Here is a 14,839-nt window from a genome sequence, read left to right on the forward strand (position 1 = left end):
TTTCGAAAAGAACCGGTGCGATCCCGAGTTTGACGACGACTTTAGCAAGGTCATCACTTCACTTTGTGAATAGACCTCCCACGGTGCGCTTCCAGGGTCTACACTCCAGAACCTTAAAGCCTTAGCGGTTTTGCGTTCAGCTTGTGCTTGGCTTACCCACAGCCACTTCCACTTGTCCGGGAAATCCCGAGCATAGCTCTATCCATGACTCCTTGAGCGATTGTAAGCTTGCCTATAAGGCCCAAAGTGTACCACGTTTAGAGATATACAACTCTGATTGTTAATGGATACAATGTATAAATTGTATTTTAACTAAGTAAACATTATATAAACATGTTCATATATTACCAAACAGGTAGAGTATTACTTTTATAATATTACTAACTTAGTAAACTAAAGAAATTTATCAAGCACGGGCTCTGCTAAAAAGTATATTACCCTCTTATAGAGTATGTCGATAATAAAGATGTTTGAAAATGCATAAAACTATGTTCAAAAGAATTAAAACCCCAATTAAGTTTCTTGTTAGTTCTTCTCGGTATATCAGTGGCGCGTTACGAACTGACGTTACCTTTTTCTGAAGTGACGATCTTAAGTGATTATAATGATCTCATGTAATAAATCTATTTTGACTTTTACTTGACACTCGTTCGAAACCATAAGTTATGGGCATAATATGGTACATCTTATTATATTAATAATGTATAATTTATAACACCATTAAAATTGGAATACGGTAATTTTTTTTGAGGCATAAATTAGCGCAAGAGTAATACGTACTTACACAGCTTTACACACCCACTACTAGTAACGAGTCGTTAAAACATGAGGAACTGAGTGATTGATTATTTGCGTAAAATTTTAAAGTGGTTAATGTATAGCTCATTTTCCATCGGTCAACATATGGTACACCATATCCAAATATCAATGGTTTCAGAAATAATTAATAACGTAATGATAAAATAGTAAGTAAACACATTCAAATTCAGATTACAGCGTATTAAAATTTATTATTGTTAACTATATGTGCCTGCAGACGTTGTACTGCCAGATGTTATTGGCCAGTCGCATTCGTATGTTACAAAAAAATAATCACTTTATCTAGTGATTATTTTTTTAAGTAGTATAATGCTTTGTGCTGAATAATGAACTATACGTTCATCCCTTTAAGGCTTTGACTCCTACAATCAATCAACTTATAAAATTTTGTGTCCATGTGAATTTTACTTTTTCGCACCTGTTGTAAATTTGGTCGCGCTATTATAATGAAATAGGTAGTCTTGGTAAAAACTTAATACGCACGAGTGAAGGAAACACTGACCTTTTTAATGTAACCGCTCGACGCGACTGTTTTTCTTTATATTTTTTCAGCGTTGTTTTCGCGACAAATTATTTCGCACCCTTCTTGACCCTTGTTACTCAATAATCTTCTTTGTCTCATTGAATATCAAAACGGATAAAGGTTTTAGGTTTTGTTGCTCCGACCTTTTATAATTAACGTAGATTTTTATCCTCTTGTTCGTTATATATAAATGATAACGAATTAAAAAAAAATATTTATTATTATTATGTACAGCAAGAAAAAAACAGAAATAGCAAAAATGTACAAATTAATAAGCTGGTACTTTGGCCTTTATGGAAGAAATATACTGTAAATAGTACACCGTAAAGATAAACTAAACTACTATATGAGAACTTGTGTATGAAGAATTAAGAGATTTTGCATTTGGATGAAGACAAGTTTCTTTATCCTTTTTACCATATGGACATTGTCGCTATTGATCCCCAGTCTTGTCCAGATTATTGCGTCAGCTGTGCGTGCTGTTCATGGATTAATTAAACAATAATTTTATTAGGAAATTACATCGAACGTTGATTAATAATCGCAGCTATTGCTTGTGGTTTGATTTTTAATGTTTTAGTTATATTTTTTTTATTCATCACACTGGTTCTTCATTGGTAAGACACCTGTTTTTATTATTATCATCAAGCAGTAATAGATCAAAGTACCGTGCTCAAGTTTGAAAAGTGTAGTTAGTGAAGGTTAATTGTTTTAAACTGATATCAGCTACTGCCCGAGTTGAATTTTCCGGTGCTCCTGGATAGGAATACCAAAGGCTTTCTCTGAGAAGTCCTTGCACCTAGTCTCAGTCCCAATAATGTTATGAAGTTCAGAATTCAGCTTTAGCGCTGTGTCATCGCAAATCCGTAATAAATGCCAAGTGGAAAACAGCATTTTCCTATGTCAAAAAGAAAATACGAGGTACCATTGAATGTCTCAAGGAGATAAGTGCTAACACGACAACTGTAACCGTTATTATTACATAGTATATTACATGCCGTCAAATAAAAAACACGTTTAGCTTTTAATGTTATATGAAGCCCAGAAGTTTCTGGTGTAATTTTGTAGCTTAAAATGTTTTATAGTTTTACCGTCAAAATTCGGTAAAACTAAATTCTTAAGAAAGATTTAACAATCTATTAAAAAGTTAATGATCCCGCTTTTACAACTGCGCTGACATCCGGTAATTGGAGACGAAGAACTAATCACAGATCACTAATAGCGTCACAATGATGCGGTACGACGCGAAGTCTTTATTGATCTCGAAAATAGTTTTATGGTTGAATGAGATACAGAAATAATACAGCTGTGAGTTTTGTTTCTTTTCGTTTTAATAGCTTTATGATAACAAAGAATACAGAATTTTTAGGAAAAGTTTGTATTAAATGCTGTAGGTGTATCTCCTTCAACTAAGTTGAAGCTCAAATTATCCGTTATTCCGTGACCGTTACGACTTGACCATTACATATAAAATATCATGTAAGCTGCGTGTTATTTTGTTAGCATACGTAGTAAGATAGGGGTTAGAGTATTTACCTGTCAATAAAACAAATGTTACAGCAAAACTCGACTATCATTTGAAAACCGGCCAAATTTCAGACTAATTGACTCACCTTCCCTAATTTCACACCGACGTGTCAGCTAATACTATTTATTTCTTTTTCAGCGCTCGAAATACGACGCGCAAAGGTGCATTAAACTGTGAAAAACATCAGACGAATTCAAGATGGCCGTATGTATGGCGAATCGACTCCCGCGTCAGCGCGTCCATAGCCATCTGTCGGCGACAATCGACAATCGCTTCCGAGATTTGCGCCGTTCGAAATAGTCATTCGTAAATCGACTGCCGCGTAGTGATGTGATGCTAGTTAGTGTTAAGTGTAGTGTTGTGTTGTGGTAACTGTGTATAATGTCGGAGGAGCGGTCGCGGCGGCTGTCGCAGATATTCGACCCGCTGTCCCGCTTCACGGACATCAGCGGGGCGAGCCACTCGGCTAGCACTCCTAGCAGCCCGCGCCTACTGCCGAGGCGGTCTAGGGAACCGCCACCGCCGCCACCTAGGTAACGCTCACTATTACAATATTCTAGTCCTTATTAAAAAATGTACGCGGGCCGCTGCTTTCCGGTCCTATTTTAAATTCTATATCCTGGAACGGATGTGCTACGCTGAAATGATGAAGGTAATCCTCAAATCGTAACAGTATCACGGGTAGTGATAATCTGGTATTACGAAAAAGTATTCATAAGTCATTCATCTGTATGTTACTAATATATCATAGTATATGTTGCTGTTGGAAAGTTATTCTCACATACGAACCTCATGTATATATTTTTTTGCTCGTGACCTAATCCATGATAAAATTCCTTTTCGCGATGAGGGGTGAAATAACGGGTTACGATGGACTTCTACCAGCTAAAACTTCTCGAACTTTCATCATATTTACTCGTACCCCTGACCCATTTTTAACAGGCGCAAGATTTTGGCCAAGACCAAAGTTTGAGTTTTCCACCGTGTCAATAAAATGCGAGATGAATAATGTCTTGTATTCCCCATGGGTAAGAAGAAAATGTGTTAAACCCATAAATGTTTAGTGTATGATTTTTACATATGTTCAATATAAATAGCGTTACGAGTAAAGGTGACTACTTGATCACATTTTATTTGCAAAGAACTTTTGTATTGATTAATCGAGATCGAATGAGGAATGAGCGTGTACGCAGGAGGACCAAGGTAATGATTGTGAGAGATAGTTTCCTATTAAACGACTGCTAGACGCAAGCGCAACTTGCCCGATGTTATTTGTTTCGACTTTAGCAGGATCTTATCAGGATGGTTTATCTACCCATAAGGTGAAAAAAGTATTAAGATATATTACTGTCATAGGACTCTTGATGGTGGGTGCTTGCAACCGTTCCCATTGGAAATGTTTGGAGAGCACAGTGGAAGTCCTATTGCGGAAATGATGCTGTGGATGATCTGGTGTCTTCAACAGCTAAGTCACACTGTAGATGAATTAAAACTACGATTAAGCAACAATATGAATAGTTTTAATAGGACGCGCCTATGTTCTGTCCATAAAAAAAATTATTGAAATGTGCCTTTCCGGTTAAAAATTAAATACATCTGTAGAAATAGAACCGCCAATAGTGGTAATAATCATATATATATAATAAAAATTATGGATTGTTAACAAATAGTATCGTACATTTGTGAAAGGGAGTTATATCTACTATTTGTGATAACTTTTAGCACTGCGTCTTATTTAAAACAAGAGTAAAACAAAACAGACAATAAACAAGAAAAAAATAACTATTAATGTAAATAACTTTCACAAGATACCGGGCATATAGCAATGAAGAAATCAGAAAATTTAAAATGAATTAGCTGTGCTGATTAGTAAATGCTATAAAATATTTCGAAATTAAACTACGTTTTATTAAATATATCTATAGATTCGCCTAATAAAAGTTTAATAATTGTTAAATATAATTGAATAAATATCACTTATTATTCACTAATAATAAACAGCATTTCAGCCGTAGGACGATCACAGCTGGATAAAGATGTCCCTCATAAATTTCCAATAGGACAATCAAGAAAAGGACCAATATTTAGCCACTTCCGCACACGCAGTGGTAGTCATGCAATAAAATGGACCGGCCCCCAGCCCGCTGATAAATGCGTATGCGGCAAATAATGCGAAACACACACCCGCTACCACCAAATTACTCAACACATGTTACACCCCTCCACGGGGCATCTTCAGGACTTATGTTACACCGATTAGTGACACTAATCGGTGTTACATACACAATATTGGTCCTTTTCTTACTTAGGATGGACTTCCGCGAGGTAACGCCTTATTCCATTAAATAATAGGAAAATTGTTGTAAATCTATCCTTTTGATATTAAATAAAATTCCATCAAAAACATCCACAACTTTATGTAATAAATGTTTTCTTCCTTCCTTTCTGCCGATGGAAGTGCACAGCAAGCATAGGCCGGCCCGAAAGAACGCCAATATATCCGATATTGCGCTGCATGCACCAAACGTCTTCCCGTGACCTTAACTGTGTTGTCGGTGGACCGACCTTTTGTTGGACCAAAAGGCCTCTTCCCACGCCGAGTCTACCGGCTTACAGTCGCCATTCGACGAACTTTCGGCCCCAAGGGCCATCGGTTGCAACAAACGTTTAATATTACTTAATTATAACATAATACGAACGTTGATTGTACATTTATTACTTAATTTTCAAGTAATAGTGAAGCAGAGATGTCTATCCAAACTAATCTGACATTATCATGAGGGCTTAGGATCAAATAACTCACGACCAAGTTAATCATCAAATAAACAAAGTTATTATTTATTTAAGACGGTCGGGCCAGGCGTTTGGTAGCGGTGAACGCGAGCGTGATGTGTGTGCTTCGCTGATTGCATAATATCAGTTCGCTTATGAAGACCGTGCAAGCAGTCCCATTAGTCACACTTGACGTACTCAAAGCGTGTGTGATCTATATCATCGCAATTTGCTCCTATAAACCACTCTCTAATTTGATGTTTCATAATGATTCGCTTCATGATTTATGACGCTCTTATTTAAGTTATGAAATGTTACTCGTTTACACGCGAAATGATTGTAAAGAGTAGCGTTAATATATGAATTACATCAATCAGAAAATTACCCAAATCTAAGAAAATTGATAGGTTACAGTTTGTTCTGTTTTGTTCGCGGTACTCTAAGGGAATGATAAAAAAATTTTCCAGTTTATATTGTCCGGCAAGTTCAGTTATTTATTTACACAATGCGTGAAGAATAATTTACGATGTTAACAAAGTTTTTTTTTCAAGTGCCGTTCGATATATTTTGATCTATTAACAGTTGCCATTAGTGTGATTTACAGAGCAATTTCTACATAAAATCGGGTATTTGATAACTCTCAGATACGTAGAGGAATTTTTTATAACCATGTTGGTTTTTTCTTAATGCAAGTCCATTTTATACAGGATTAAAAAAAGAATGCGTATATTCAAGATTTCCGTATTATATGTATGTATATAGTGTCCAGATTACATATCTATTAAGGACTTAAATCTGATTATACAAATATTGCACGACTCAGGGAGATATGTTTAACTATTATTTTAGCATCAATTGCGAGTTGAAGAATTCGTTAGCCAAAGAATGTTTAAACCTAGACTCGTATCGTATTGAAAAGTTAGTTCGCAGCATTCTACCTATACAAGGTCGCCGGGTATTGTATTTAATAAACAAAACTTCGTAAGAATTTGTAAAAGTGATCACAGAAAGCTCGCCGCAAATGGAATTTCTAGAGTAGCTGACCGGCGTGATTTCGCATTTAGGAGATTAGTGTTGGTAGTTATTATAACGGTCACATTAAACCAACACACTGCGCTTCTACAAGCAGTTTTATATAATCCATATGTTAAGAATCGCGACCTTCGATAGCAGATGGCGATAAGATCGCCGACCAGCAAGATTTTTGGAAATTTTTCAACATTGCCACCACTTACAGGAACCTTCAAGACTGACACAATTCATTATAAATAAATATACCGTGATGATATTTTGTATCCAATAGTGAAAATACTCGTACATTCATATCCATATTAGCCACAGGTTAAACTTTTCTTTTAGCCCAGACTACACGAATTTATTTTTCCTCTCAACTACCACCATATAGCCATAATGAAGTTTACTTTTGAACATAATACAGAAAAATTCATGTTGTTGTTTTACAATATGTATATTTTTTGGACACAGGAATGAATGTAATTAATTTATAAAAAATTATATCGAATAGGTGTCTACAGATTGTCCAGGTGCAGTCTTCCAAAAGGCACCGAAGGTTTATAAAAATACGCCTACAAGCTATTTTAACCACCGCAATTTCTTCTCAAATATTTCACTTTATTACATCAAGTGTTTTCCAATAGTAACAGAGGACTGCTTTTGAGATATCCCGACAAATCTAGTCTTCGTGGTAGCCACTCAATGCCACCTTTCGTTGATCTGACTTTTCTTGGGAACCTTCCTCGTTGGTAAATTCCATTCTTCCCCCATTCCTCTATTCTCATGAGATCTATGATGAGTGACCCCGTCCTGCTGCAGCTTAATTGAACCATAGCCTTAACTGTAAGCAATATCAGAATCCTAACATGGCGCAGCCATTGCATCAACTGAGCGTCATTCTTCAACTACAATCCCGTACACATCGACTTGCCACTAAAAGTACACTCTTGTGTTGATTTTCAAAATCAATTTTCGTGGTTTACATTTCCAGTTACGATAAAGCAAATGTTGTCACCGCCTATCAACGGATTCCCTCCCGTACGAAATAATTTAATCTCAAATTTAAATAATGGCATCCGCGTGTTTGTGTTCTCATTTGTAAAAATCTATTAGCGCACGCGTATCATTATTTGCTCTGCCATTCAGTCGGTAATGAAATTCGTTGCGCTATGCAAATGATTGAATATAAATCGCAAATAGGCCTGTGTCCGTGGGATTAATTTAAATTTTTTAAAATTAATTAAAATTAAAAATGTTAGGAGGCTTGTATATTTTGGTTAAAACTTTACTATTTTAAAATACTTTTGTGATTGACCTAGCTTCTCACAAGAAACCTAGCTTTCGATATTCCCATTACACTAAACTGGCTTTCATCAGGGGAAAAGAAATAAAAAGAGATTTTTATGTACGGATTGTCTACAGTTGTAAAAATCATTAAGAATTGTTAAGAACAAAATCATTACCTTTTTTTACACTAGTTTTAATTAAGTTATGAATTGTGTTGTGGATTTATTGTTATTTAGATTCTGAGGTATATGCTTGAGATTTCAAGAAGACCAATAAAAGTAACTGACAAAGATCTCCGGAAAGACAAGTTGCAATTTTAGCGGGCAGGTCACATAACGAGCAAAAAGTACGCTGTGGCTTAAGGTTCTGCAGATTAGACCACGGACCGGCAAATGCAGAGTAGGACGTCTAACAACAAATTCGGCAAACCATCTTATTATGGTTGCCAGAAGATGATGGATGCTAACTGCATCCAGCCTGTCTTATTGGAAATCAGTGGGTGAGACCTATTTTCAGCAGTAGATATTCTACAGCTTTAATAATGATTATGATGTTTAGGAGGTGTATTGCATATACGGGACAGTAACTATGTAAATTTAAAATTCGAATAAACGACGATTATTCGAAACCAGGGAATAAACGGCCCTTAACAATGGGTTCTTGACCATTTATGAGGAGTATAGCAATAGCATATATTAAAAATTAAACTTTGAAAAGTTATCCGGCGCATGTGAAAGTTTCTTTACAATACATCACAGGACGATGACAGCATCTTACTAGAATAATAATTGGATATAATGTTCTGTATAAAAATCAATGGACCTTTTATGGGTCGATAACGCATGCAGTCGAAATTGTATGCGTTTAGCGAAGAAAATATTTCTTGTAATTGCTGTGTTAAAACGGCTTTTGGATTGGACCTTATATGTTTTAAAATGTCTTATTTGACTATGACTTGTGTCGTGCAATAAAGTTCACTTTTCTTTTTAAATAATTCCTTGCAAAGCTTGTAGAGCTCAGCGAGTATAACTCCATGAGATTCTTGATTCCAGCAGTATGTGGTCACTCATCACACATCTAATGGTAGAATAGAGGAATGGTGGAAGAATGAAATCATATGAAAGAGAAAGGTCCCAAAAAGGAGCTTATCAAAGAGAGGTGGCATTGAGTGACTACCACGTAGGCTAGATCTGTCGCCTTGTGATTTTTTATGGAAATATCTCAAAAGCAGTCTTAGAATTTACTATTGATTTGATTGATAAGAGTATTCGAAAACACTCGATGAAATTAAAGTCGTGTACAGTCGGAGGTAAAACGAGAGCTTTTCGAAGATAAATATTCTATTATATCCATTGGCCTTATTGAATTTAGAAATATTTCTTTCCATAAGGGTTATTACAGTCTTTAATGGAGCGTTTCCACAATATTGAGCAACAGTACGGCAGTTAACGGCGTCTTTATCCGGCCAAATCCGGTAACTACCGCAACTTTAACAAATCAAGACAAGTCAGAATAACCGGAAAATAAATACGAAAGTGTCCTATGAATAAATATTGGAAGAAAAACATGTATTTACACCGTAAAATTTTATTTTATTGCTTCTTATTTGGTATAAAATGGCTGTATTTGGAATAAATTTTAATATTAGAACCAGATTTATAATCCATTAAGACAGAATATCTTGAATTTTAACAATGGAAGCTGAATACCATTAAATCCACCCAAAACAATATATCAAGCCACTTATGCAGAAACATGTTTCTTCTATAAATAGTCTTAACAAAACAAAGATCATATTTTCGGAAACACTCCAATTAGTAAAACCAGCAATTAGCTGCACCATATATATTTCTTTGTTTCCGCGCGGTGAGAAAACTGAGACCACTTCTCTATTTTTGTTTTGATTGTACATTCTTAGACATGTCACAAGTTGTGTTATAACAACTTAATATAAAGATATTATTTTATTTAAAACAAACTTATATGCGTTATTGACACTAATAAAAGTCATTTCACTACTGAGAATCGAGATTCTTTTCGGAAAGAATGTGGGCAAACTTGATTCGAACCACATTAGACATATGAGCGCATCGCGGGTTGCGGCATTGTAGTCGCCGTCCATTTACCTTTGCAGTGATCTAAAGTTTTTCAGTCGCTAAAAGTCACTTATAACCATTACTTACATCTTTGAAGGTTAACAGATATTTAGGATGTATTCATCTACGTTCTAAAAATACGCAACTCTTATCAAAGTTGTGTAGTTAACGCTCTACTATCGTCGCCGTAAAAATAGTGTCACGCCATATGATAGATAACATTGAATGGCTACCGAATCCATAGTTGCGTCGCAACACAGAGGGGGCATTAGACAGCATGGTCTGTCAGTATGTGGAAACGCTTGCGAGTTGATCCTGCCGTCAGATGGAGAAAGTCAGGATTGCTCTGGTAGTTCGGACAACTCTTTTTTCCTCAAGGCTTAATGAAGAATAGAGGACCTGCGTTACACAGGACGTTGCATAGTTGTACTCGATAAAACTCAAGTTGAGCAGCTTCTGCAATACTAGGTAAGGCTACTGGCCTTAGCAGAAGGAACGTGGTACGCGGCGAGTGCGGTGACTAGCGTCTCGCGCTCCGTCCTTCAAACTGTCGCAACACCTGATACCCTCCCCATCTCCTAGCGTAGATACTGAAAGAATATTATGAAAGCAGAGAGAATGGGAACAATATAAATTTGTATTGGGTAAAAGTACACGTGGGAAACAGGAAAATAAGAGGTTTGATTAGCTTGCAAAGGGTGGGAAAATGAGAAGTGCTCCGTTACATTCGTCAAGCAACAGCTAACGCTTGGATATGCTTGGCGAGTAGGATAGAAGGTTATATTGAAAGCGAGACGGCTTTGACGACGAAGAAGTTCTTCCCAGACACCGTTGGCCTATCGCGAACTGCGTACAGTGGAGTTGGACACGGTTCTGGCCCAAACGTTTACGGGGCATGGAGGGTTCTCAGAGTATAGGTTTAAGCTCAAAGGGAGTCCCTTATGCATTGACTCAGCGGTGGACTAGACCGAGGTGCACACGATCACATGCTATCCCGTATTCGGAAGATTCAGAGTATAGTGTGAGCTGGAGATTGGGAGGAAAATACATCTATTTTTGTCATCACAAAGCTATCGCCCTCCTCTCGGATGAAATGAAAGAAAAATAACGAACGATACTGTGAAGGAAGAAGGAGAAATACTGTAAATAAATAAAATAATAAAAGTACCTGTCCCAACAATATGATTGTAGGAACGAGAGGGGGCCTCTTGAAACAGGCGCTATTAAAAAAAAGGTTTTGCCGGCGGCCGGCGAATTCTTTGCTGAGTCGTGCACAAAGTGTCGTTAAACGACCACCGACACCACCACATTGTCTCGCACAAGTTTTCTCTATCTACCAGCTAATCCACTGTAGCTTCGTAAATAAAATATTTCTAAGCGAACTTTTGTGATATGCAAATACGTAGGGCATTTGTATATCTCAAAAGTTTCTCAATCGACCGGCGCTTTTGTCGTAGCATCGTGTACAAAGTATCTTCAGCGACCAGATAAAATTGTAGTGTCACGCGCAAGGTATTGATATCGGCCGGTCCGTGTTGAGGAATCGTGCACAAAGTATCCTTCGGCGACCACTGACACTACTGTAGTGTCTCGCAAAATGTTTCGCAATCGGCCAACAAATCTGTATTGACGTTATAAACAAAGTATCGCTCTTCGTGCCATTCATATGGTTTCGTTATTGAGGGGGAATCCACAATGGTCCTAAATAATACCTAATTTCTTACAATTGTTTCTTTTACTTTTGTATGCAATTGAGATGATATAAAACTGACATAAATTATGCGAGCCTTTCAAAGCCTGCGACGTAGATTGGCAAGTCAGTCAATAAATTATGACCAGTGATGCTGGTAAATTAGGAAACTAAAATTCTTCTGTATTATACAATGCAAGACCTTAGAGTACACCAACAATATATTAAGTTCTTGCAAGCTCATTATGCACGTTTAATTATAAAAATACAGACAAATACCAATACTGTTTTACATAAATACACTTTGTACTAATAAAACGGTACTTCTATATCTCGTTAATTCTTAATTCAACGTCTGCCACTCAACGAATTCAAACTTAATTTATGTGTATATAGACTATAAGTTGAAATTTAATATGAATTAATGTTTTAAAAATATGAGATTCTTTTAAGATAAAACTTTATTAAAATATATGAAGATAGTGTTGTTGGCCTCGCATTGGGTCGTTTGCCTCTGCTAACCGTATCTAAGCAAGTATGGAATATGCCGGCTTATTGATTGATATGCGATGTTTTTATTCATGAGCAAATCTTGTTGATTTTTAAAAAGTAATTTCAAATGGGTTTTGTGCATGCTCTGATTAAATGCTGTGTACATGAATAATATGTGCAGACACCTTTTTATTACTGACAAATTCTGTTTGTCATTTGACATTTGTGACTTTACCAGGTGAGGTGTCAGAAAGTACTAAAGAACTTAAATCTCTTTGCAGTAATTACTTTCTGCCTGTATTCGATGGTTATTGGAACTGTTGGCCTCTCTGGCTTTTGTAGCTTACATTAGACATTGCATTGGATTAATAGATTGCAAAAAGTTTAAGAGAACGATGCGTGTTTCCATGGACGTTGCCTGGACTCCAAAAACTTCGGTTTGGAATGTGAAAAGTTTAAACGTTTTGATTCTAGAATACCGGAAGCGTCAAACCATTACTCATCACTATTATTTTAGCTGTAGAACGTTCATTTCTGGACAGAAGCCTTTCCTTTTGATTTACATTGGGACTGGTTGAAAGCGGCCAGAGTCCAGCGTCTTTTAACGACCTTAATGAGATCCTCTGTCCTTCTTGTGGGTGGACGTCCAACGCTGCACTTTTAGGTCTATTACATTCACTACAGAACCTTAAAACCCCTGAATGATCCTCCGCGTTACGTATCCTGCCCACTGCCACAACCGATCCGCTGAGCTGTGTCGGTAACTTTTGTTCGTCTACGGATTTCCTTATTCTTAATTAGATCTCGTAGAGAAATCCCGAGCTTTGCTCTCCTCAAGGATTGCTGAGCGACTGTGACCTTGGCAATAAGGCTGAATTTAAAGACCACATTTATCACCGTTTGTTTTTGCTAAAACCCACACACAAATAACATCTCCTTTGTTGTTATAGGATTATACAGTGTGTTATGCCAGAAGAGTGTAGATATTTTGCAGGTGGATAGTTAGTTTATGCAAAATTTTTTTAGTATGGGCACCATAGTCTGATATGTTTTAGTGATTTCTTCACCTAAAATTATTTTCAACGAAGTAGGTTCAGAAGACCGACAAATACTTCCATATTTGTCGGTTTCCTTTCTAAAAATTAAATAATATAAAAATTTATAGTATAAAGTTTATACACCAAAACATTAATTTTTTCACCTGTATCGGATTCTAATAATGAATGTAAATAAATTATTCAAGCGCTTAAAATATTTAGTTGAATTTGCAAGTGAATTATGTTTGAAACGCTAAAATCGCTTGATTAAATGGGTCGAGTGATTGTTTTAATTTTATACTCAGGCTCAAATCTATATATTAAAAAAGTCTAAATAAGTCGACACATTCCTTCAATATAATTTATGTAATAAACTCTTGCAGAGGTCCTCGAAGTAGCTTTCAATTTAAACTAAGCACGTTCGTCGCTCTGTAGCGCTTTACTACGTCCAATTCGCGTAAAAGACTTCCCGTCAAAAAAATAAAATAAAAAGAAGTCATATAGTCATGACAGTGATAATATTTTTCCAGACCCTTCGGCCACCCTTCGCATCTGGACCCTCTAGAGTATGAACTCGCTGCGGCCGACTTCGGTGCCGTGAACTGGCAGGAGCGGTGCTTGGAGTTGCAGTTGGAACTGCATAGGAGCCGGCACCAGGCCACGAGGGTTCGGGACATGTTGAGAGATAAGGTACGTAAACAGATGTTAAGTTAGAGTAAATCTAATTGTAGTTATGAGTGCAAAAGCTTCTCCGAGGCGCTGCTCTTCAGCAATGATAGCAGAATATCATCTTGAAGATTTAGCTGGTACCAGTCGGATATGTCCCGTTCTGGCAGGATAAAGTAGAATATGACAAGGCATTTCTCACACAAAAAACAGACAAAACTTGTCCGATCGTCATTACTTTAAATTTCAAAAGGAAAAATTTAACTTAATTCAAATGCATAAGCTAATTATACTCAATAAAGTTATAATATCCGACAGACAACAAATCCTATTGCTTCGTAACATTAATTTTTGAAATAAATATTACGATACCTTGGTTAGTTTAAAAGTATTATAAAAAGTGATTTTACAACTCGAAAATAGAAATCTTTACTAATCCTTCTACGTACGTTACACCATCCTATAATTTTTTTGTGCATTACGGGTTTAAGATGCTGAAGAAGCAGTCGCTGCGTTTAAAAGCAATGATGGATGAATTGTCGCGGAGATTATTATGAATAACAATAAATCTACTAAATTTATTACATTATTATTTATTCAATACTTTTTCTGAATTACTTAACATCGTTACAAAACATTGTGTAAAACTAGCACGCACGTAATTACAAAGATGGTATGACATCCTTCAATCCACAAGTTGTTGATTTCAGCTCGTGCATGTTCTCAAGCAGAAGACTCGTGTCTCAGGAGTAGTGAAATTAGAAGGATGACATATTTTATCTATTGACGTAAAGATAAAGTTACATCTATTGTACGAAAGAATCCAACGCTAAGGCATACCAAGATCATAAATGATTTAAATAGTCGTTAAATTTATGACAATTTATATTCAAAGAAACTGGTTTCATATCATAA

At 36.3% G+C, this 14,839-nt stretch overlaps 1 protein-coding gene across 1 annotated transcript; it reads left to right on the top strand.

Moving 5' to 3' along the window:
* The first annotated feature begins 3,230 nt into the window (after positions 1 to 3,230).
* LOC137932277 (uncharacterized) lies at positions 3,231 to 14,481 on the top strand. The gene is made up of 3 exons (XM_068775883.1): positions 3,231 to 3,403; positions 13,789 to 13,948; positions 14,416 to 14,481. The coding sequence occupies exons 1-3, from the start codon at positions 3,252 to 3,254 to the stop codon at positions 14,479 to 14,481; spliced, it is 378 nt and encodes a 125-aa protein (XP_068631984.1). The 5' UTR covers positions 3,231 to 3,251.
* The last annotated feature ends 358 nt before the right edge of the window (positions 14,482 to 14,839 follow it).

The sequence above is a fragment of the Battus philenor genome, unplaced genomic scaffold, assembly GCF_028537555.1.
Source record: "Battus philenor isolate CCGP_79_NKW_IND1 unplaced genomic scaffold, ilBatPhil1.0.hap1 SCAF_11, whole genome shotgun sequence".
NCBI lineage: Eukaryota > Metazoa > Arthropoda > Insecta > Lepidoptera > Papilionidae > Battus > Battus philenor.